The sequence below is a fragment of the Nannospalax galili genome, unplaced genomic scaffold (genome assembly GCF_000622305.1).
Source record: "Nannospalax galili isolate Female #2095 unplaced genomic scaffold, S.galili_v1.0 scaffold169, whole genome shotgun sequence".
NCBI classification, from domain to species: domain Eukaryota; kingdom Metazoa; phylum Chordata; class Mammalia; order Rodentia; family Spalacidae; genus Nannospalax; species Nannospalax galili.
The window spans coordinates 2,724,967-2,747,677 of NW_008360327.1; the positions used below are offsets into that span (position 1 = coordinate 2,724,967).

Genomic DNA, 22,711 nt, shown 5'->3' on the forward strand with positions numbered 1-22,711 from the left:
TGACCCTTGTTCTGCCCTAACTTAAAATTCCCCATGTGCTGAGGGTGGAGAGGGGGGAGACTTCAGGAGACTTGGAGCTGACCTGAGGTGTTTAAGATATGCAGAAAATAGAGTATCCTGAGATTGCTTCACAAGGTCAAGCCGGTATGTCTTACTTGACCTGTCTGGGTGCTGCTGCAGTCACCTGAGGATGAGTGGGTGTCCCCAGGTCTTGGGATCCAGGCTGGCAGTGTTTGTCACTCACACTCAGTAACTGTTTTGTGGGTCAGTACATGCTTGTAAAGGGCAGTGAACCTTCTAAACCTGGAGGAAGGTCACATCCAGAAGACAGCATTCTTGAGGAGATGAAAGCAGAGAATGGGAGTGATCCAGTAAGAACCTGCCTGCAAGAACCTGCCTGCTGTGTAAGATGATCAGTACTCATGAATAATGGAGAGAAAGCAGTCATCTGAGCCCAGGAGCTTGGCTGATTTCCCCAGTTCTGCCTTTCTCAGAAGGGACCAGGCCTAGGGCACCATTTGGGGCCCTCAAGGGCTGTGAAGCTCAGGTGTCTCCTTCGTGGTAGGCCCCTACCTGCCCTTGGAGTGGCCTGGAAGGATCCTGGGTGTCACCCTTTCCACTGTGAGGGCAGGTGGGAAACAGATGCCAGGACTATGTCACCTGAGTCTCTGGGAGGAGGAGAGCCTTCTCATTCTCATAAATAAACCATGAAGCTCACAGAGAAACCCCAGGGCAGGTGCAGAGTGGGAGAGGGTGGCAGAGAAGAGGACAGGGACAGGAAGGGGGAAAAGAAAAGAAGAAAAGAAAGCACTGGGTTGGGCTGAAAGGTCAGAGAGGAGAAAAAAGGAACAGATCTTTGGGACAGGAGGTCCAAGGGACCCAGGGAGCAGGGCCAGTCTGACCCTCCCAGACTTGAAGCCCCAGGAGGGGTTGAGGGCTCTGCAGCCCAGGGAGTGCGAGTTAGGGTCTAAGGAAGCCCAGGAGTTGGACCCCTGAGCCTGCAAGGGCCAAGAAGCAGTAGTTGGCAAAATGATGCCCCAGAAGAAAAAGAGGAGGAAGAAAGTCATTGATTTCCTGGGCCTGTACGAGGAGGAGCTGTTGAACTACAACTCGGAGGATGATGAGGATGAGCTGGAACATGAGTACTACAAGGCCAAGGGTGCGGGCTGTGGGGCTGCAGGGCTGAGGGGCTGCGGGGTATTGAATAGGATTGCAGTGCCTGGAGCGTTCACCTATCTGCTCTGATCTTTTTAAATTAAAAAATTTAAGGAACGATGTGTACTGATAAAGGTACCGAAGGGTGAATTCTTGTGGGCATGCTTTGGAATCACAGTTCAGATCAGGATGGTCCATTGGTGGCTCCCACAAAGCTCCTTCACACCTTTTTCCACAGCTCACAAGTCTCCTGAATTTAGCACCATAAACCAATTTATTTTCTGTTCTTTAGCTTCATATAAATGAAGTCATACATGTACATTTTTTTTTGGAGACAGTCTCACTGTTGCCCACATTTGTCTCTTTCTCTCTATATATATATAATATATATCTCCCATGTAGCCCATGGGATCACAGAGGTGATTACATGCCTGACTTGTGTATATTTTCTATTTTCTTTCTCATTCAGGGTTCCATCTGAGAGTTTTAGGTATTTAGACATGTTACATAGTTTGTTCTTTTTTCTGGTGAATACTGTGGCATTTTATAAACATATTACCATTTAACTGTTCTCTTATTGATGGACAATCAAATTGTATCCATGTTTATTTCTTACTATCATGCACAAAGCTGTTACAGATCTTGTGCACATCTTTTGATGGACACACGCTGTGCCGGATAGCTTTAGCGTCAACACCTGGGTTGAGGGAGCCTCAGTTGGTGAATTGCCTCCATTGGACTGGTCTGTGCCATGTCTGTGGGGCAACTTCTTGATTATTGAGTGATGTGAAAGAGTCCAGCTCACCACAGGTAGTGCCACCCTGGGTAGGTGGAACTATGTTGTATAAGAAAGCAGGTTGAGCAGGGACCAGGGGAGCAAGCCTGCAAGCAGCATTCCTCCATGGCCTGTGCTTCAGCTCCTGCCTCCAGGTTCCTGCCCTGAGTTCCTGCCTTAGGCTCCCTGATGAACTGTGACCCGGGAGATGTAAGCCAAATAAACCCTTTCCTCCCCAAGTTGGTATTGGTCAAGTGTTTTGTCAGTCTTCTTTATTTTAACCACTCTGGTGGGAATATTGTAGTATCTGACTGTGTTTAGCTTTTAGCTTTTAATTTTAGCTTTCAATTCTCTGATGAATAGTATTGTTGATCACTCTCTTCTATGTTCATTGACCATTTGGCTATCTTTGATAACATATCTGTGAAGCCCTCTACACTTTTCAATATTATTAAAGTACAGTTTATTATAATAAAATACATCTGTTTTAAACATCCCATTTGATTAGTGTTATACCCATGTGACCAAATCAGTTAGAGAACATTTACATTAGGGGAACTAAAAGTTCCTTGTGTTGTTCCCAATCCATTCTGACTTCTATTACAATAATCATATTTGTTATTGATAGTTTCATATAAGTAATATTTTAAAGAATGAGCTGTTTTCTCTCTGACTTTTGCTCCATGTAATGTAGTTGAGATTCAACCATGTTGTATGTGCCAATAGCTCATTGCTTTTGACTGCTGAATGGTATTCCAGAGTGTGGAAATTCCACAACTTGTTTATCCATTCACCCCTTGATAGACATTTAGGTTATTTTTAGTTTGGGCCTACTAGGAATAAGGTCTTGTAAATGTTGTGCTCCCAGGGCTTTGTGTACATGTGTTTTTAACTCCCTTGGGTCAGAAACCTAACTTTGGAAGTTTTGGATCTTATTATAAGTGCATGTTTATTTTTTAAAGAAATTGTGTATTTAAATAATCATGTAGTCTCTCTGTTTTTCTATTTATTTATTTTGAATTCTTCATACATTCTAGGTATGGGTCCTTTATTGGATGTATTCCAAATGCCATATACTTGTCTGTGACTCACCTTATTCATTTTCCTGATGATCTTAATTGTACTTAAGTTCAGTTGAACTTCTATATGGTTAGTATCTGACTTAGGATGTAGCTGTGTGCTCCTGAACCAGCCGTTGAGTCACTGAGTCAGCTTTCCCACTGCTGTTCTGAACCCCAGACTCTCCTTTTCTCCAAAGTCAGCATTTCTGGGCTTCTTTCTCATCTTTCATGTGATGTGGCCCTAGAATTTCCACCAGCCCAACTGTTCTATGGCTACTTGGCTCAGAAATGCCCTTGTGTGCGTAGATCACATGGGTGGTACTCCAGAGCTGCTGCAGACTAGGCTCCTCTGGGGCACAGGCTATGAGATTCAGACCTTCAGTTATCACGAGAAACAGAGCCCACACACGGGCTACTTTCTTTCCCCACTCATAGTGCCTTGGTGGGGCTTTGTCAGAACCAGAGTCATTCAATATTCCACTTATCCCCAGACACTATTGACTCTGATTTCTGAAGACCTAGAAGTACCACATTAGAATTGGAGGTGCTCCAGAAAGTCTTCTGGAATACCTGGGCATCATGTTCATGGTACTTGAGCTAATATCCTGTCCACCAAAAGAAAAGGTGTTAGTTCTGGGATGAAATGGGATTTTTCTTTGTAAATAATAGCTTAAAAACAGAAAGGCTATTTATTATTATCTTCTATGTGTCAGAGCCTCTACATACATTATTTTCATTCCCAGAACAGCTCTGTAAAGTGGATTGATATTACTGTCCAATGTTATAGGCAGGTAGGTACTTGGAAAGAGTCATCCTGCTCCTAAGTGGAGAGTCAGTGGCTACCCCCAGGTCTCAGTGGCACTGTTGTCTAGCCCTTTGCCCCAGCACAGAGGCTCCTGAACTTGCAGTAGGATGAATAATATGTGAAACACACCTGGAACACATTCACCACAACCCCAGCATGGAACAGGTGCTCAGAGGTGTTTATAACCCACCATCCCTCACCCCTCAACTTTGCCATTTGTACCTGGGACAACCCCATCTGTGGAATGGACTGTGAATTGATACTTTTGAATGATGAATGTTTAACCCCCAGATATCATCCCAATCCACAAGACCTCCTCAAGATAGTGCAAATGTATTCAGCAACTGGAGACCTGTTCTGAAAAGATCAGAAATATCCAAGAATGATAATATATTTTCTATAACAATCAAGTGGATGATATATGAAAAGCCCCTAGCTTAGGGCTGGGTGTAAAGTAAGCCATCAGTGTTGGTTATGACCACAGATATCAAGCACTGGTATCTGTACAATTGTAATATGGTGGACAGCTGGCATATGCCCTGGGCATTCAAATGCCCTTCCCACATTTGGCCAGCTTTCCACATTGTGACTTCCTCCTTCCCAACACAGACTCATTTCCTTTTGCTCAGCTGCCCTTTCTGCACACTTGTGTGGTAGGTTCCCTGAATCAGCATATCCAGCCCACAACTGATTCAGAAGTGAGTCTCATAAAACAGGGTGGACACACACACACACACACACACACACACACACACACACACATTTCTTTTAGAAAAAGGAATAGCAGCTGGATGGGGTGGTGTTGTGGCTATTCCCACTTCTTGGCAGAGGTGATGTGGCTGTGGGTGGCTGGCTGCAATAACTCTGCCCCCAGGCCAGGTCTGTGCTGGGTTTCTGGGAGTTGATTCCAAAAATAGGTCTAAGGCACATTCCTACAGTCTTACCAGCCTTCCTCCTGGCCATCACATGTCCCTGCTCATCCTGCTCAGTACCCCTGGTTGTAGCAGGTTCTGCCATTTCTAAAAATCTTGATAGATTCTGTCCCAGCAAGAAAGCAGAAACTGATGTTCTGACCAGGAAGGGTGTTGCCAATAAGCCAAGCAGGCTTCAAGGGTCCCACGAAGGAGAACTCAGTGTCCCTGCCAAAGACAGATCCCTTGGGAAGCTCTGCATACCCAGCCCTGAGGTGGGTTAACTTGCAGGGTGTGACTGGCCTTCTCTCTGCTTTCAGCTTGTCTGCAAAAGCAGTGTCTGGTATTGAGAGTGAGTTTTGGTCTTGCAGCAGGAGCTGGTACAGACCTGACCTTGGTTTGTGCTTGTGAGCATGGAATCCTGGGTTCCCTTCTGAGCTTACAATCTGTCCTCTTCCCTTCTCCAGTGTACGAGGTGGTCACAGCTACAGGGGATATTCGTGGTGCAGGGACAGATGCCAATGTGTTCATCACGATTTTTGGAGAGAATGGGCTCTCTCCCAAGCTTCATCTCACCAGCAAGTGAGTACCACTTTGGCCGTATTAGGGGTCCTGAGATATTCATCTGATTGATGAAGTTCTGGAACCCAGTGGTGGCTGTCCGCTCTAGATAGATGGCTCACCAGATCACAGGCATGTTAAATGGTGAGGAGTCTCTGGCAATAAACCATGTGCCATCCAGGGATTTCCCAGTGCTTTTCTGCCATCCTCCTTTGCCACTTCCTCAGTTTTGTGAACAGTAATGCCTAATTTGGATCTCCGAAGAACTCAGGTCTGTCTCTTGATGTGGGAGAATAGATGCTCATGTGTAAGAAACCTGGGTCTAGGACAAGCTTCACTACCCAACTCCGTGTGACTTTGGCAAAATCTCAGTGTCTCCAAGGCCTTGATTTCCTTATCTACTACCCAAGAGCTGTTATAAGAGTGAATGTTGTGATGATTGCATGTGAGGAAGCCATGATTTTAAAATGCTCTGCATCCTATTAAACCTGCCTGGCAGCCATGCACACTCAGCTATGTGGACCATATCATGTGTAATAAGCATGTGTGTGTGCGTGCGCGTGTGCACGCACATCCTCATGCCCTTCACTTTAACACTCTGAGGGCAGAGACTGCTGTCTTCTCTTTGGTCCTCTTCCTCTCTTCACACATGCATGTACGAACACAGCAAACCCAAGTGTGTGCTGCAAAATGACAGAATTTCAGAGATGGCTAGGGGCCTTAGGAATGTCTAGTCCTACTGGCTTTCAGCCTGGGCTATCTAGGCAGACTTGCTGACTGTCCTGCCCTGGGTCCACCATGACCCCATCTTTGAGAGCAGCTCTTACCCACTGCATTTCTGTATAAGATTTTGTTTGGGGAAAAGTTCCATAGTCATTTAAAACCACTAATAAGTTCTACCCTCTTCATGGAGAAACTGAGGCCTAGGGGGAAGCATTGAGTAGTTCATAGTCCCAGAGCTTTTTGATGGGAAATCTGGTCCTCCACGCATATTTGTGGTGTAGGCATTTTAATTGACGCACATTACTCTATTTCCCGGAGCTACGTGAGAGACACTCCTCCAGGCCCACTGGGGCCCCAGGTTGTGGCCTTGAAGGTTTATACAGGAAGGTATAGAGAGGTGGAGTCTCCAGGTTAGGAGACTTGGGACTCTGTGCTTTGCAGGATGATCAGGCCCACCATATGTGAGCCCCGAATATGGGCCACGATTCCTCTGCAGCAGTGTCAAGGCAGTCATAATGCCCTATTTTGTCCATTTCTGCAGAACAGGGTACCTGCCTCCTTGTACTTCTCTCACTGCACGTGGCTCTCTCGTGGAAGTCTTTCCCTCCAGTGATGTGGGCACGGTAAAGGGAATACATGAAATGCCTCTTCTTTTTGCCATACATCATCCCAGAATGCACTGCAGGATGGAGATGCCACTAGCCTAGGGGAAGTGGCCAGCAGGTTTCTGTAGTCCCCAGCCTGCCTTTTTAGACAAAATCATCCTTTCTTCTTTTTGCAATGGACTTTCACTGTCCTTCCTCCTTTTAGGCATCTACTATCCTCAGCTTCTCCCTCTGCTTGTTTGCTTGCTAAACTTCCTCATGGGAGGGTCCAGAGTCATTGATATAATACCCTGTGAAGGATTATCACCGAGTCCCCACACTCTGGGAGCCTGATTTTCAGTCTTCTCTCTCAATGGGGAGAGAAAGGCTATATGGTAGTGAAGGGGAATAAAGTATGAAGGGCTGGCAAAGCCAAGAAGCATGGGAGCCAGTTTCTCTAGGGCAGCCTAGGGATAGGAGTCAACAACCCCAGGAACTGCTGGGGAAGGAGAGGGTCTCTGCCTAGATCTGTGTCATACTTGAGGTTGGGCATTGAGAACACAGGACTGAATGGAAGCCCAATCCATTGGTCAGGACAGTAGCATGAGGGTGGGTGCAGGTGAGACTATCAGCTGGGTGCTGGTGAGGCTAGAGGGCTGTGCAGGGAGGTGATGGAGCTGCAGGGGGAGGGCAGGAAAGGGCTGCCTGGGTCTCTGTACTTGTCCAGGTTCACAGTGAATAGGCAGAGCTCAGTAGATGCCTGAGCTGTCATGTGACCAGAGCAACACTTCATAGGGAAGGACACAACCTGAGCCTCCAGTGCTGAAATGGACTCAGATAAGAGAGAGAGGAACACAGGAGGGTTGGTTAGACTGAGAGAAGCAGTTTGTAAGATTGCATAGAGAGTAAGGGCCCTGTGGGTGGAGCTGCCGTTGGGACCCATGCTGCTATGGTGAGGGACAGAACAGAAAAGCTGGAGGCCAGACTTCAGAAGGCCTTCCCTGAAAGCCAAGCAGTTGATGAGCAGTTTACAGTGGTTGCTGATATCATCTGACTAGTGAGCATGCCAGAAGGGAAACGGGAGACCAGAGTCTGGCCATAGCAAGAAACTGAGGGAAACATCTACCAAAAAAAAAAAAAAAGTCTAAAATTCCTGAAGCTTAAGCTGAAAACTGAGTTTGGGAGGAGAATGAGAATTTCTGAGGAATTTAGGATGTCTGTGCAACTCAAACACAGGTGGTCATGAAGTCGCCTTCTCTGAGTGCAGATATATTTAGTGCAGGCAGTTGCCACGTCTCCCATGATCTCCTCACATCTGTCTGCAGATCCCCTTTCTCCACACCAAACCCACTCCAAGTCAGACACACTGAATTACCTTGAGCGCACATGCACGCACGCACGCGCGCGCACACACACACACACACGCACACACACACACACACACACACGTATGTAACACAAGCTCTGAGCCGAAGAAAGGGTTCACATTGTCATTGCAAACAAGTCAAGTTGGAATACTAGATCCCTTAGTCTTCCAATTCAGTCTCTATGTTTACTGGAATTTCTCCTGCCCCTTTCCACAGCCTTTGGTCATTCATGTCTTTCATCCTCTGTCTCCTGTTCTTCCTCTTCTATCTCACCCTGACTTGGACTCATTCCTATACCTTTCCCTGCATCCTGGAGCATTGCCTTCTAATCCCACACTGCTTAGCAAGATTCACCCCCAACCCAATACAACATAATTCCTATTTCAAGAAAATCTTTGCTTTCTGACTTCTTTGCAGCAAAGAACGTGGCATGTTACCTTAGATTCCCCCTGGTGAACCCCTACCAATATTCCACCCCAGTGAGATGCTCACAGAAATGATTTCTAGAGGAAGTTCCCATCTTCTGGGTTTCCTGTTCTCTCCCTGTTACTCAAGAAGCCACACGTTCACAAAATGGCAAAAGGATTGTATTTCATGTATCTTCTGGAGCACGGTTTTCCTGCTGAGATTCACTACCTGAGTGTGTTGGGGAATGCCTGGCCTTTTAGCTTGGAGGCTTTGCCTGGTTGGTGGCTAAAATGCCTGAGGTAGCCTGCCGACTTTCTCTGGGGGAGGTCTCTGCTGAATGGTAGTGGCGTGGGCAATGCACTGGCTTAGGCTTTATTTGAGAATGATGCAAGAGTCATGGTGAGGCTCAGTCTGGGAAATGTGAGGAGCCTGCCCTTCTGGTATTTCCTTTGTGAGTTCCACCCCAGCCTCAGTCAGTTCTCTGAAGCTCACCAGCATTTGCATTTTGACTTACCAGAAGTGGGCATTCCAGATCTGACTCCAGAGTGGGAGGGACTGTGGGCTTGTCTGGGACAGTCCCAGCCTCTCTCTCAAAATAGAGAATTATTGGAGCCTGTCTGTAGCCCCTTATTTGCTGACAAGAGCCCTGGGACTGACAGGGCTTTCCAGGTCTCCATGTGATGAACACTGTTGGAGTTTGTATCCCATCTGGTTGGGAACCATGCCCACCTCCACAGTGTGGCCCTGAGATAGCCCAGAGTGTCCCCTGCTTGTCAAGCAGACCTTTCTTCCTGCTTCCATGCCCCCCACTACAGTGACCAGGAAGTACCATGACTAATTATTTAACAAGCACAACAGAACATGCCGTGGGCTTAAGTCTCCTCATTGCCAAAAGGAGCTTTCAGATTTTCCCTTAGAGAATTCTCATTGAAGGCACCTCAGAAAGACTGCTTTCCTTTTAAGTCACACCTCAGCATTGGCTGAAATGGGCTGGGGACACTTCCGCCTCTTCCTCTACTCACTACAGTGGCTGATTCCCAGGTTCCATGTACCCTCGGAGGATGACTCCTAGCCATCTCCAGACCTTCAGAGAATGTGTCCTTGGTAGCCTGTGGGTGGGGTTGGGTGAGGGATCCTGAAACACAGGACCATGCTCATTTTCAGAATCACAAAAGCAATATGGGTTCCTCTTGGAAAATTTGAGAAAAATGTAGAGAAGGAGGAATAATAATCACTTCGTCTTAGCCTCAGGACAGTGTTTTGTATAAATCCCTACTCACTGTTTCTTAAATGAAGATGGCATCCTGTTTGTATTGATTGTTCTGTTCATAGATTCCATTTTAACCTGTTTCTTCTTTTAAGCTTGTATCATACCCTGCTTTTGTTTCATTAAGTATTCTTTTATAATAGGATTTTCATGGCTACAAAACATTCAATCATATAGCGTCCCAGGGTATCTATTCCTTAAGGTATTTATTTAATGTAGAAACTCTTGCTTATTTGTTCTAAAAATTAGTTGCTTTGTGTCATGTGTTGAAAGATAAAATATCATTTATTCACCTCTTTGTTTCTCATTTAAAAAATCCCGATGTGCAGAATTGATATCCACATGTGTTCCAAGTTATTTCACAGCTCCTGCAATGGAACTAAGAGCTGAGGGGGGCGGTCCTGTTGTGGTTTCTCCCACAAAAATGAAACCCCCACATCAGCTAGACTCTCACAGGTACTGGCTTGTTTAGTTTCCCTTCTCAATGCTGGGTCCAGAAACTTTATTTTTTCAGGAAGGATACCAACTCATTCTTTGGGAGAAACATTTTTTTCTGTGCACTTAAAATGTTATCCCTTGGCTCCTCCCTTCCTAACTGTGGCCAAGCCCCACCTGAGCACAGACATAGGCCACCAGCCTGGGAGTCTCCTTTTCCCTATAGCAAATCTAGAAGGTTCTGTCTCTCCTCACCTCTCTGGACCCAAACTGCTCCTTGGGGTCTCTTTTTTCTGACAAGGCTGTCTCAGTGTATATCTTCATGAGCTCTGCTCTTCTGTAGGAGGGCCAAGCCCTTTTCCTATGATGCCCCTGCTCCTTAAGGAAACTTTTCCCTGGGGTAGACTATTTATGAGTGACTCAGTTTATAGAATTCCAGCTTCTGGGTTCTAGAGAACCTGAAAGGCCTTCTGTTACTGAGCCCGAGCCTTGTGGTCTTTGGAGAAAGCCCTTCCTCTCCTTTATTTTGAAGCACATTGATGGCTGGTAGGTAAATGTTAATAATTACAAGCTGAGTTAGTCAGCTTTCTGTGGCTCTAACAGATACCTAAAATAAACCAACTTAAAAAGAGAGAAGGGTTATTTTGCTTCATAGTTTTGGAAGTTGCAGTTCATGATCAGTTGGCTCCATGGCAAGGCAACACCAGTTGTGGAGTAAACTGTTCAACTCAGGGAAACCAGGAAGTGGAGACAGAAACAGGAAGGAGTGGGGTCCCAACATCCCCTTCAAGGGCATGCCTTCAGTGACCCAACTACCTCTCTCTAGGCCCCACCTTCTTGATTATGCAGTGCTGGGAGTCAAACGCAGGGCCTCATGAATACCAGGTGACTGCTCTACCACTGAGCTATACACCTTGGTCCCACCTCTTAAAGGTTTCCAAATAGCAACTAGGATAGAAGGGGAAGGATCTTTAAACACATGAGGCTTTGGGAACACATTTTAAAGGTCTAAACCATAGCATAGGCCTATGTCTTCTGTGATTTTCTTTTCCTCTGGCTGTGTACTGGTCCCATGAGCCCTGGCTGGGAGCACAGAGGGAGGACTATACTCAAACCAGAGGGCTCAACTGTGAAGCAGGAAGAGCTGTTGGCAAGTCTGGCATCTAACGGCTGGGTTCCTGGCCCACACAGAAGATGTAAAAGATGCTGACATGAGACTCAGGCTTCTACTCCTGAAGGATTCCAGGGCAAGGTGTCTCCAGCCCTCCTGTGTGTAAGCTACATGAAACTAGAATGTGCTGTGACTCACCTGGGCACTGTACCCCCTCACATCTCAGGTGTATGTCCCCTGATTGCACTGTTTGTCAGATGCCAGCTGTGGTTTCCCTCACTCTCTCCATCTCCCTGGTTGCTGGATTGGGGTGGAAGTTTCCCTTCCTTGTTGGAATGGCAGGAGCAGGGTCCACCACCCAAGATCTGCATCCACTTGGGGCTGCCATTGCAACTCTTTTCACAAAAGAACAAGGAAGGGGAGGGTGAGAGGCAAGGGGATCTGCAGACACAAGGGGATCCAGGCCTCCCTCCCACTTTCCACCCTTCTTCACCCTCCCAGACAGGACAACTGGTTGGAATGGGCTGATAACTTTGGAGAGCCATGTGCCCATTGCAGTTCAGCTACCAGCTAGCACCTCCATGTAATGGGGCTAGTATTCTCCACTATTCTCTCCTTGGTGGCTCACAGCAATGATCAAATGAGAGCCTGCGTGTAATGACAAGGCTTGATACTGTCCATCCTTACCCTCCTCCTCTCTGACCATATCAGAAAGACATCTCAGAATGGGATCTAGTTGCATGCAGCTCTTTCTGGGAGTGGGATGATGGAGGAGGAAGAGGATGCTACAAGCCACATAGTGATTGGCACTAACTGTACATGTTTACTGCAGGAGCGAGTCTGCTTTTGAGAAAGCCAATGTTGATGTGTTCCGGGTGAGAACCAACAATGTGGGCCTCATCTATAAAATCAGGTGAGAGCTGGTGCTGGTCAGGGAGGTGGGAATGATCAAGGCACTGTTGACATTTCCTGGATATCAAACACTTACTGGATGCTAGTTGAGAAATTGCCAAACGTTCAAATTGTTCCTTCCCGTCCTCAATCATAGAAGTCCAAACTGTCCCATTAGAGACTTGCTTTCCTGGATAGGACAATTTGATACAAATTTTCACACACTTGAGATGTATGCTCTGAGAGACACTATAGCACAAGCATTAGGGGCATACTCTGGATCCAGACTGTCTAGGGTCAAGGCTCTGCTCTGCTAGTGTTTTAGCTTGTAGAATTTTGGACAACTTACCTTTCCAAGCCCGTTTCCTCCTCTACAATAATGGTGCTTCATCTGTGTAACTCTGGTACTCAATGAGTCAGGGCTTAGAGCAATCACTGGCAAGAGAAAGCACTTGGTGAGTCATGTTGCAAGAGGCCTTGGGATGAAGAACTGCCCTGATGTTGCTCTTGCTGGGGAGTTTTATAAACTGCATGAGAAGTGGTGGCTTCCAGCCTGGCTGCAGAGGAAGAGCTTTCACTCATACTCTCTTCCCTTCCTAGTTTCTGCTAACCACCCCTGTTCAAGTTCATACTCACTTGTTGGAATATTAGGTCATCTGTGGTCTGAGCTCATCCTAGCTAGGGCCTGGACAGGATTCAAATGCAGCCTCAATTCAGTCCTGACTTTTCTTTCTCCCACTAGAAAATTGAGGATCAGGGACTCTCTCTGCTGGGAGAGTTAGAGCACATGAGGCCCCAGGCACTGATTGTGCACAGGGAAGGGGGCAGAGAAGGGGCTCTAGCAGAGGAGTTGGGGAAGAAGGCCATTAGCTAAAGTCCTGCTGGGTGCTAGGCTCTGGACCAGGCAGAGGCATGTGACTCTGCAGAGGATAGGCCCAATGTATCAAGTGGGTCATCTGTCTGTTGGAATTGTGTGCCATACTGAACTGTGGGCTCCTGGGATAAAGCGTCTTGTAATGGACTGGGATGAAATGATCCATGTACCATGAGGTCATCCAGTGGCCATGTTCTGGAGAAGAGACTAGACAAGTGGGAATGTATAGGAAGTGGGAGAAGATTGGGGGCAGAGGTTTGTAAGAGTCTGTATCTATGCTGTCCAACACAGCAACTTCTGGACATGTGTGATCATTGTGCACTTAAAGTATAGTTGATCTGATGGAGATTAACACAGAGACCCATAGCTGATCAGTGTGCAGAGAACAAGAGACTGCAGATCACTTAGCCCTAAATGGGACACCTATATCACACCTCTCTTCCCAAGGTTTCAGGGATCATTGTGGAAGAAAGAGTATAAGAACCAGAGGTGAAAGATGAATGCAAAGAAACTAAACACCATAGGGTAGTTGCACATAAGAACCCACAACATTTATAACAGCATGCACAAGTCCTATGTAATCCACATCAGACAGGGGTCCAGCATGGATGGGGAAGGTGGGCAGGAAGCCCCAGCCTACTGAAGATCTGTTGGCAATTGATAGACGCTGGGAAAGGGAGTCAGTGTGCCTTACTGATGTGATGCCTGGCAGGTTGACCAGACTCTAAGAGATGGACCCACATGGTAAGTGCACTTGGGAAAATTGAGTAGATTTGATAGACCTTTTAAAAACAGATAATAATAGAGGACCTTAACTTGTGTGTGTAGTAAGGTGGGTGTGGGGATGGGGGTTGGGGACGGGGTCTGACTATGATCAAAATATATTGTATGAAAATTTCAAATCAATAAAAATATTTTTTAAAATGCTGCTGATCTTACTAGGTGTACTGTATGGATAAGATAGATACCAGGGTTTTAAGACTTAGCACAAGAAAAAAAATGACATATAGTTATTTGTTGAAATTGTGGAAAATGCAACATATTATTAAAATTAATTTTACTAGCTTCTTTTCATCTTTAAAAATAAGGCTACTAGAAAATCTGAAATCATATGTGTGGCTCACATGACATTTCTATGGGACAATCTTTCTTGGTCTGGATGGCTATGGAGGATCCTGGATGATGGGACTAAAGATAGTGCCTGTTTGTGGATGAGGGTCATAAAGAGGGGACTTGGAAACTTGGAACAATGGTAGAGGGCAGTGTAGTCCCACGGGACAAGCTGTTCCCTATAGCTTCAAAGATCTAGGTAGCTTCTGCCTTTCTGTTTGTTTCTTCATCACTCCTCCTTTAATAAGATCGGGATGAGCCACCTTTTTTTTTTTTTTTAACCTTGACTCAAATAAGCTTCAGAATGTGTTGTGTTTGTGTAGCTTGGACTGGAGCAAAAAGGGGAGTGATGCTGGTATGGACCAAGGTTAGGAAACAGCACTGACTGCACAAGCTTTGCCAGGTGTAGGTCAAGATGCCTCCACTGTGAGCCTTTGGGACCTGGAATTGTCCATGGAGGAAAACATTTCCCTGGAACAGCATACCAATGTGATGGTCATTAATATGCACACCTACCTTGCAAAGTTTCCCCGTTTCATAGGCGAGGAAATATTGAAACCAAAGCAACCAAATGATTGGGCCTCCTCTGGAGTAACCATTGGGTACTGTGGTATGGAAAGGGCATTATCTTGGTTCTGCCAATGAAGTGGATGTTGGCTTCTGCCCCAGAATCGAGCATGACAACACGGGCTTGAATGCCAGCTGGTACCTCGAACGAGTGATTGTAACTGACATGAAGAGGCCTCATCTCCGTTATTACTTCAACTGCAACAAGTGGCTGAGCAAGGTGGAAGGTGACCGTCAGTGGTGCCGTGACCTGTTGGCTAGCTTCAACCCCATGGACATGCCCAGAGGTCAGTAGCTAGGCTGGCCTGCTTGTCATCCCTCCCTGCCCAGACCTGGCTCCTTGCTGTGCTCTGGAAGCCTACTTTCTTTCCTCAACCTCTTTTCCTCTTGACTTGAGCCAAGTAAATCCCATCTCTTTCTTGTGACCTTCCCATGAGCAAGTTTATGGACTGGGGGCTGGCTGTTCCAAAAAAGTGGACTCACAAGAGGAGCTGGAGGCACAATGGGATTGGGAAACAACTTGGTCCTGAGCGTATCTCATGGTCTCAATGACTTTTGTTGGTGTCTACCAAGAGTTCCTCTAAGCTCAAGACAGCCTTCTGAAGTCTCCTAGTCCCTTTGTTTCAATGTCAAGAACAGTGGGTTATTGTTAGGGCCTGCTGGAGGACAATCAACTTTCAGCTTCCTAAGTACTACCATGCTGTCCTGACTCCTCCTGATCTCATGAGGAGTTAAACAGCTATTTCAAATGACATCTCTGGCCAAAGTCCTTCCATTCAGTCATCATGATTCCATAGTAATAGCAATGGGAGGCAAGGGACAAAGTATGTAAGACACAGTCTATATCCCATGGCCTTTTTTTCACACACTGTCTCCTAATGCCCTGACTTGACCTTACCTCACCACTGCACATATTTGTCTTTCTAAAAAGGGAGGGAGTAAGTTATGTAGAGGTGCCATCATCACAATTCCCTGTCCTCACAGAGTCATGGCCTGCTGAAGGGGAGAGGGACTTTGGGGCAGAAGAGAAAGAGCTTCTCTACATAGTCACAGAACCATGGAAGGTTAGCAAGCTCACTGGTTCTACCTTCCAGCATATGCCTGTGACATCTCCAAGTCCTATCTTCTCTTCAACTCATCCTAGCAGAAGTAAACATAGCCTCTGTCCAGTAGGCTTCAGCTCTCCTCTTTATCTACCTCTGATTTTCCACCTCTTAGCCAACTTTGAGCACTTGACGTTTTTGTCAGTAGTCCCTATCATACTAAACTTGCAATATCATTGATTCTTTAAAAAAAAAAACATGTTATCGATGTTGCAGTTTCTTATAAAAGTCAAATTTTATCATGGAAGAAAGGTTAGAAAATAGACATATGCAAATATAGAAAGGATAATTATAGCTCCATTGCCTGGAAAACACTACCCACCACTGATAGGTGCATTAATTTCTAGCCTTTTCTATGGAAATGCAGTATGAAATAATGGGCTAGCCCATCCTCTGTTGTATAGTATGTTTATTTCTATGCCATTAAATATTAGCATTCCTACTTCCAGTGGCTGTGTATGTTCTAGGACATGCCATTTGCTCACTGAATCCCTTATCTTTGAACATTTATATTGTGTTTCCCTTCTAAACTGTACACCTAAATCTTTGCACAGATTTCAAGACTCTTAAGATAAATTCCAAAGTGGAATTTCTAAATCAAACAGGATGCCCATGGTTAAAGATTCATATTTTTGTTTAGTATTATTTATTTTTGTGTGTGCATGCCCATGAGCACATAGGCTTGCTGCAGTGTGCATGTGGCGGTCAGAGGGCAACTTGTAGAAGCTGATTCTCTCCTTCCACCATGTGATAGGTCCTGGGAATCAAGGCTATCAAGCTTGACAAGCAAGTGCCTTTATCCACTATGCCACCTCACCAACCCTGTTAAAGCTCTTGATGGGCATTTCCCAATGATTCTAGAAAGTAGATATCTATGCAGAGTCACACAGCTATGTAATACTGCCCACACTTTGTTAGTATTGTGTAATTTTTCAGTTGGATCAGAAAAGGGGTTTTCAGTGTTCTTTCTTGGTTACTAGTGAAACTGATTATTTCATGTTTACTGGTAATTTGTTCATTTTTAACATTATTTATTATATTTGTTTTTATTGTATTTGTTTGAGGTTTGTGTGAAGTTATGGGATACATTTTAGATAGTAAAATGTTTACCATACAGCTCTCTGTGTGTGTGTGTGTGTGTGTGTGTGTGTGTATGTGTATGTGTATGTGTAAGTGTATAAGCGTGTGTGTGTGTGTGTATGTGTATGTGTGAGTGTATAAGTGTGTGTGTGTGTGTGTGTGTGTGTGTGTGTGTGTGTGTGTATGTGGGAACTGGCTGCTCAATGCCTTTTGCCTGTCTTTTCCATTTGGGTGAACTTCAAGATTCTTTGTTAGAATTGTTGACAGAGTCTCTTAGTCAAGATCAATCCTTCGCAAATTCCATGTTTGCTGTCTTGTTTTTCTCTTAGTCTCCCTTTCTTGACATTTCCTCACTTTCAGTTTTGCACCTTACCTTCTGCGTTAGTCACACAAAAGTTCAGGCACCACTGTCAGGAGGAGAGCTTCTGAAATGTCCTCCACTAAAAAAGAATTAGTGCAACTCAGGGGTCCTCCAGCTTTCCATAACAGCCATACAGCCCTACCTGACTCCATATCTGAGTCCTTGCTTGGGCCTAGTCCCATCATGGGCTGGGGGACATTAGCTTCTAGTACCTCTAGGCTGGGTTCCAGATAAATAAGTGAAAAGGGGATCTTCAAATACTGAAATAACTATACTGGTAAGCAAAAGGTTAAGTTTCTTTGCTTTTCACCTGCAATTAGACCAACTTGGTATTTGGCTGCTACTGGAGGTCTTTGATGATAAAAATGGGGAAGATAATTAGTTCTTCACCCATGCAGTTTGATAGGTAGAACATTTCAAAACATGCATATAGGCAGTAACAGAAGGACAGAGGAAAGGGAACATTTTTAGTGTGTATACCACCAACCCCCAACATTGGCCAGGAGGAAAGGTTGTTGCACAGTCTTGTTACCTCTCTCTCTCTCCCCACAGGGAGCTTGCCAGAAGTTCTAGCTGATACTCAATTGAACCTTCTTTCATGTCTTCTCTTCAGGGAAGGCAGGCATTCTAAACTGTCCTATGGACCCGCAGACTGAGCCGATTGGCAAGCAGGCAGCTGGGATAGAGAGTCGGACCTTGAACAAATTCCAGGGGATTCCTCTAATCAGAATCTCAGGGATCCTGCTGCTTCAAGACAGGCACAAGGGGAGCTTGCCCTGCGCATAGGTCAATGTCTTCTCCCTGCATGACTCTGTGCATGCCAAGCATCCACAGAGAGATGGCTGTTTCCTGTCTGGCTTCTCTTTAAATGCTCCCAGGACAGTGCCCAACGTATCCCTAACTTTTAGATGGATGCCTTTGTTAGGGCTACTTTCTCCTGTAGTGGGGCCCAATGAGCAAAAAGGGACATTAGGAAAAGCAGAGGCAGGTGGTCATAAAGGAAGTAGATAGAATTTGATCACTTTCACAACTTGGCAATGGAAGACCTTACAACCAAGTTTGGTTTCTTAGTTGCTCTCAGCTGGTTGAGAAATTCTCAGTATCTGGCTTCTTAAGGAACCTGGGCAGCATAACCTGCCTAATCAGCTTTATCTTTTGATTCCCTGAACCTGATCATCAGGCTTTGGGGATCCATGGCTAGGGTCTTATTAGGCAGGTTGGTTTGCACCCGCACATCTACCTGAAGGTTTCTAAACCTTAGTTGCTCACAATTCACCTTGAAGAGTCTTACCTTACTCAAGCACCACTTGTATTAGTCATTTTTCCTTACTCATGTTTAAAAATTATTTTTATTGAATTTTTGTGCATTTCATATATCTTAACCATATTCAGACCCCCTCCCCTATCTGCACCCCTATGCCTACCTGCCAAATTTCATGCATTCTGTCATATATGTTAAGTCTTATCAAGTCAAGTTTGTGTCCCCAGATGTCCCTTGGTGTGCTTACCCAGTTTTTAACAGCTCTGTTAGCTTTTAAGCTTATTTGAGAAACAGAGTTGTATCATTCTTATAAAGAAACAAACACCAATATCATTTTCTATAAATAGGCTATACCCTAGTACATAGTAATATGAATATGCCTCATGTACTAATGCTGGCATTCCCAAAGCCACCAAGGTGTGTAGACTGTATTCTGGGAAACACCACTGGCCCTCATCTGAGAAGCAGAGAAAATACAGCAAAAGGGTGTCAATCATAAATTGCCTTCCTTTTTAAGTCCCTGCTTAACTGGTCCTATACCTCTGAGGATGAGGGTGTGGTGAGGAAGGCCAGCCAGCCAAATGTCTACCACTGATGGGGCTGGGACTAGAATGGGGTCTCCTTACCCTCAGCCTCAGTTTAGTGGCAGTAAGCACATTTAAATTGTTTTGCAATGAGACTCACCATCTATGTCCAGAACTTTTTATCTTCCCAAACTGAGACTCTGCACTTCCTTAATGATTCATAATATTGATGCTCTCTTCATGTGCTTCTTGGCTTTTGGATATTCTCTTTGGAGAAATGTCCATTCAGGTTCTTTACACATGTTTTAGAAATCAAGTAGTTCGATTTTTGTTCTTCTTGAACATAGTGGGTTATTTTTCTCAATGTTAACCCTTTATTAGATAGAAGGTTTATAAATATTTTTCTCCTACCCTCTGGGCTGCCTTTTACTCTTGCTTATTTGATTGTATACTTGAAGATTTATTTCTGTTCTATTCTATTTATTAATATATCTGTTCTTAAGTCAGTGCACTTTTACTACTTTGTGGTAAGCTTTGAAATCAGAAAGTATGAGACCTGCGATTTTATTTTTCTTTCTCAGCAGAATTGGCTATTCAGGATCCCTTAATATTCCACTTATATTAATACATTCTGAATGGTCATTAAATGTTTCAAGCAGTGCTAGTATGCCATGTTGATTTTGTAGCCAAAGGGCTCCTGTTTATCAGGGGAAAAAGAGAGTGTCTGCTGCACCCCCCAAGTCTTCAGTTCTTGCCGAGATTCAAAGACTCTGGAGAAAGAAACTTTCTGGATTATCCTAACCCATCCTCTTGAATCAGCAAGAGTGGGGTCCCACTCTTGGCCAGCTTCTCCAGCTTTGCAATGGAATGGTCTGGGCAGGCGTTACATAAAATTAAGCACTTCAGGCACACATGGAGCCTGCATAGGAACTTGGCAGCCATCTCCATGACTGTCTCCCACTTAGAGTGGGCATCAGGGGACCTGGCATCCTCTGGAGCCTGTGGAAGGCTGGCAGCCACCTTTCTAGCATATTTGTATTTATTATCCCTGGGAACACAGGCTTAGCTATTGAATTGCTTCAGAAGTGCTGTGAATTTTCCTTCCTTCCATCTGCCTCTTGGCATCCCTTTCCTTGTCGTGGATCCTGACTCCGTTCCTGGAGGGTTTCTAGTATCTTGCCTGGAATGGCTTACCCTCTTACAACATAGAACCAGAGGGGCAGAGCAGCTGTGGTGCCATCTCCACAGCCCTGGGCTGGAAGCCAAGCTCAGTCTTCTGCACTCCAAGACCAGGCATCCTCTTTAGCAGCTGCCAGAGCAAGCTTCTCTGGCTGATGACATGGGATGCACCTCCCAGGTGTTTTGAGATGAATAAATAGCTAAGAAATGCCACACTACAGGGACTACTGTTTGTCTCTTTGGGGTCTAACTACCACATACGTTTCTTATCTGTCTCTCTAACTGATCTCAGACCATTCTGAGAGTAATGCTGGGGTATCCTTCTGCCTCTTCCCCACCATCTACCATCTCAGTCCCTGAACTTAAGGGCTTGTATGAACATTGGTTGGCAATATGTTTGTGTATACGGGAGGGAGGGTTTCATGTGACACATCACTTATAAAGATAGGTGCCAAGAGCTCTCCTGGCAGGCAGAGCTCTGTGGTCTAGTATCACCTTTCAGCCACTGTTTGACTTTGGGTAAGCCACTTGTCCTGTGAGCATCTCTGTTTTCCTTATCTTACCAGCAAGGTAGACTAGATGCCCCTGGAGGTCCCTGCTATGCTGACTTTCTCTCATGCTCTGCTACCTAAGAACCTTACCGCTCTTGACTGCCCCAAGTTTCGCACTGGCTAACTTCAGAACTACTGTAATGCTGCCACTCCTCTTGTGATAGTCCCAGGGCACAGTACCCACATGCAATTGATTAATCTACTGCAAAGTTATATAAGCTGAAAGCACAGGACTAACAGGCCCTCTGTGACCCCAGGGATGCTCAGGGCACATTGGTGAAACAAGATTGAAGGGTATGGGACAATATTGAAGTGTGAGCTGTAGAGGCATCTGAGGTCAATAAGGACTGACAAGAAGGTGCAATTTCTCTGGTAGATTTGGGATGACCCACTGTTGGGTCTTAAAGAATTTGCATTGGGAATCTGTGTAGTTGGGAGGTGTGAGCAAGACTGGTGAAGGACAGTCTTTGCCTGGCCTTCTCACAGCCAATGTGCTATCACTTCCTGCCTTCTTCTGGCCAAGCAATTGCTGAGTCTAGGTCCAACTGATAAGGCCTCCCACCTTGAAAGTACTGAGATGATCGAGATGATCATGTCGCTTAAACTACTACTGAGCCCACCTCACATCACTGTGGGGAAACTCTGCTAACTGGGGGTGAGACAGGCCTCTGAGACCCAGATTCTAGTCAGTATCAACAGCTCACAAACGTGTCACACTCAGACCTTGTGGAAGAAGAAGTTCCCATGCATTCAGAGGACCTAGGCATGCCCTTCCCTGGCTCCCTGCTGGGACCTGTTTCCTAGGCTTTGTTAGGGACAAGCCTTCTTCTTGGACTCCTTTAATCTTTGATGGATTAATAATAAGGACAGCTATAGCCAGTTTTTGTCATATGCTTCACAGAGTCCAAGGGGATGCTTGTTCGAGAACAGAGCTCTCACAGGAAGCACCAGTGCCTTCTCCATAGGAGGAGGGGTGGACGATATTTTCATCTGACTTGCCAGTCCAATTGTACCTCACCTTTTGCTATGCCCAAAGGAACAGGCAGTCTGGAGGCTACAAGTGGCCTGGACTGTGGGGCAGGTAGAAACTGATTTGTGTTTGTTTTCAGCAGCACCATTTCTCTTCCTGGTCATTTTACCAGGTGACTGGGTTATTATATCATTATAGCCATGCTGTGCTACACAGTGATGAATATACTGAGTCACAGATGTGCACTGGGTCTCTGCAAGACCACATCAGGCCTGGTGCCCAGGATGAATCTCAGGAGCAGGATAAGGAGAAGGTTTTGGTTAAAATAGGAAGGGCATATGCAAACTGTACCAACTTGCAGTAGATTACAACCTTCCAGAGGACTGTGTGCCATTTAACAGCAGCCAGGTAACTGATACAAAGAAACCACAGTGAGGTTCTACCAGGGAAACCAGTAACCATGATTTCTCTTCAGAGTCTACTGGACACCACTGAATAATTAAATAATTGTTTTGGATACCATAGAATAATTGAATTATTGATTTTAAAATCTAACCCTCTCGGTAGGGAAACACATAAGATCAAAGTATGTTCTGAGTTCCAGTTCTGGTTTTCCCAACCCAGTATGGTGGATCCCAGTTCCTCTCCCATCATTTGCCTCCTCTGTGGAATGACTGGACCAGGTGTCCTCTGGGGTCCATTGGGGGGTTAGAAGAGTATAGGTGGGGGCGGGGTCAACCTTCTCCACAGGGAGAGCTTGCCTTTGGTGCTCCCCTTTTTGCTGTGAGGACTTCTCCCCAGTTTCATCTCATCCTATTCCCTCATGGGCCCCTAATCTCTGTGGTCAAAACCTAGCTGTACCTGCTGTGCACTTGCATACACATGAGCAGGGTGCCTGGTCACTGTGCTGCTTCTAGCTTGTACATTGTATGCTGTTCTTAGAACCCAAAATGTCCCCCACAGGGTCACATTTTGAATGCTTGTTCCCCAGCTTGTGATGCTATGTGAGGAGGCTACAGAACCTTTTGGAAGTGGGGCCTAGCTGGTAGAAGTAGGTCACTAGGGGAAGGTCTTTTG

The 22,711-nt window shown here is 45.5% G+C and overlaps 1 protein-coding gene across 1 annotated transcript in view; it reads left to right on the plus strand.

Annotated features, from left to right (window-relative positions):
* Positions 1-446: 446 nt before the first annotated feature.
* Positions 447-22,711, plus strand: part of Loxhd1 (lipoxygenase homology domains 1) — a gene marked incomplete in the record, with an annotated part of 174,362 nt that continues 152,097 nt past the window's right edge. The window contains 4 exon segments of the mRNA XM_017796306.1: positions 447-1,159; positions 5,175-5,289; positions 11,996-12,076; positions 14,708-14,892. Of these exon segments, the coding sequence (XP_017651795.1) occupies positions 1,030-1,159; positions 5,175-5,289; positions 11,996-12,076; positions 14,708-14,892 (511 nt within the window).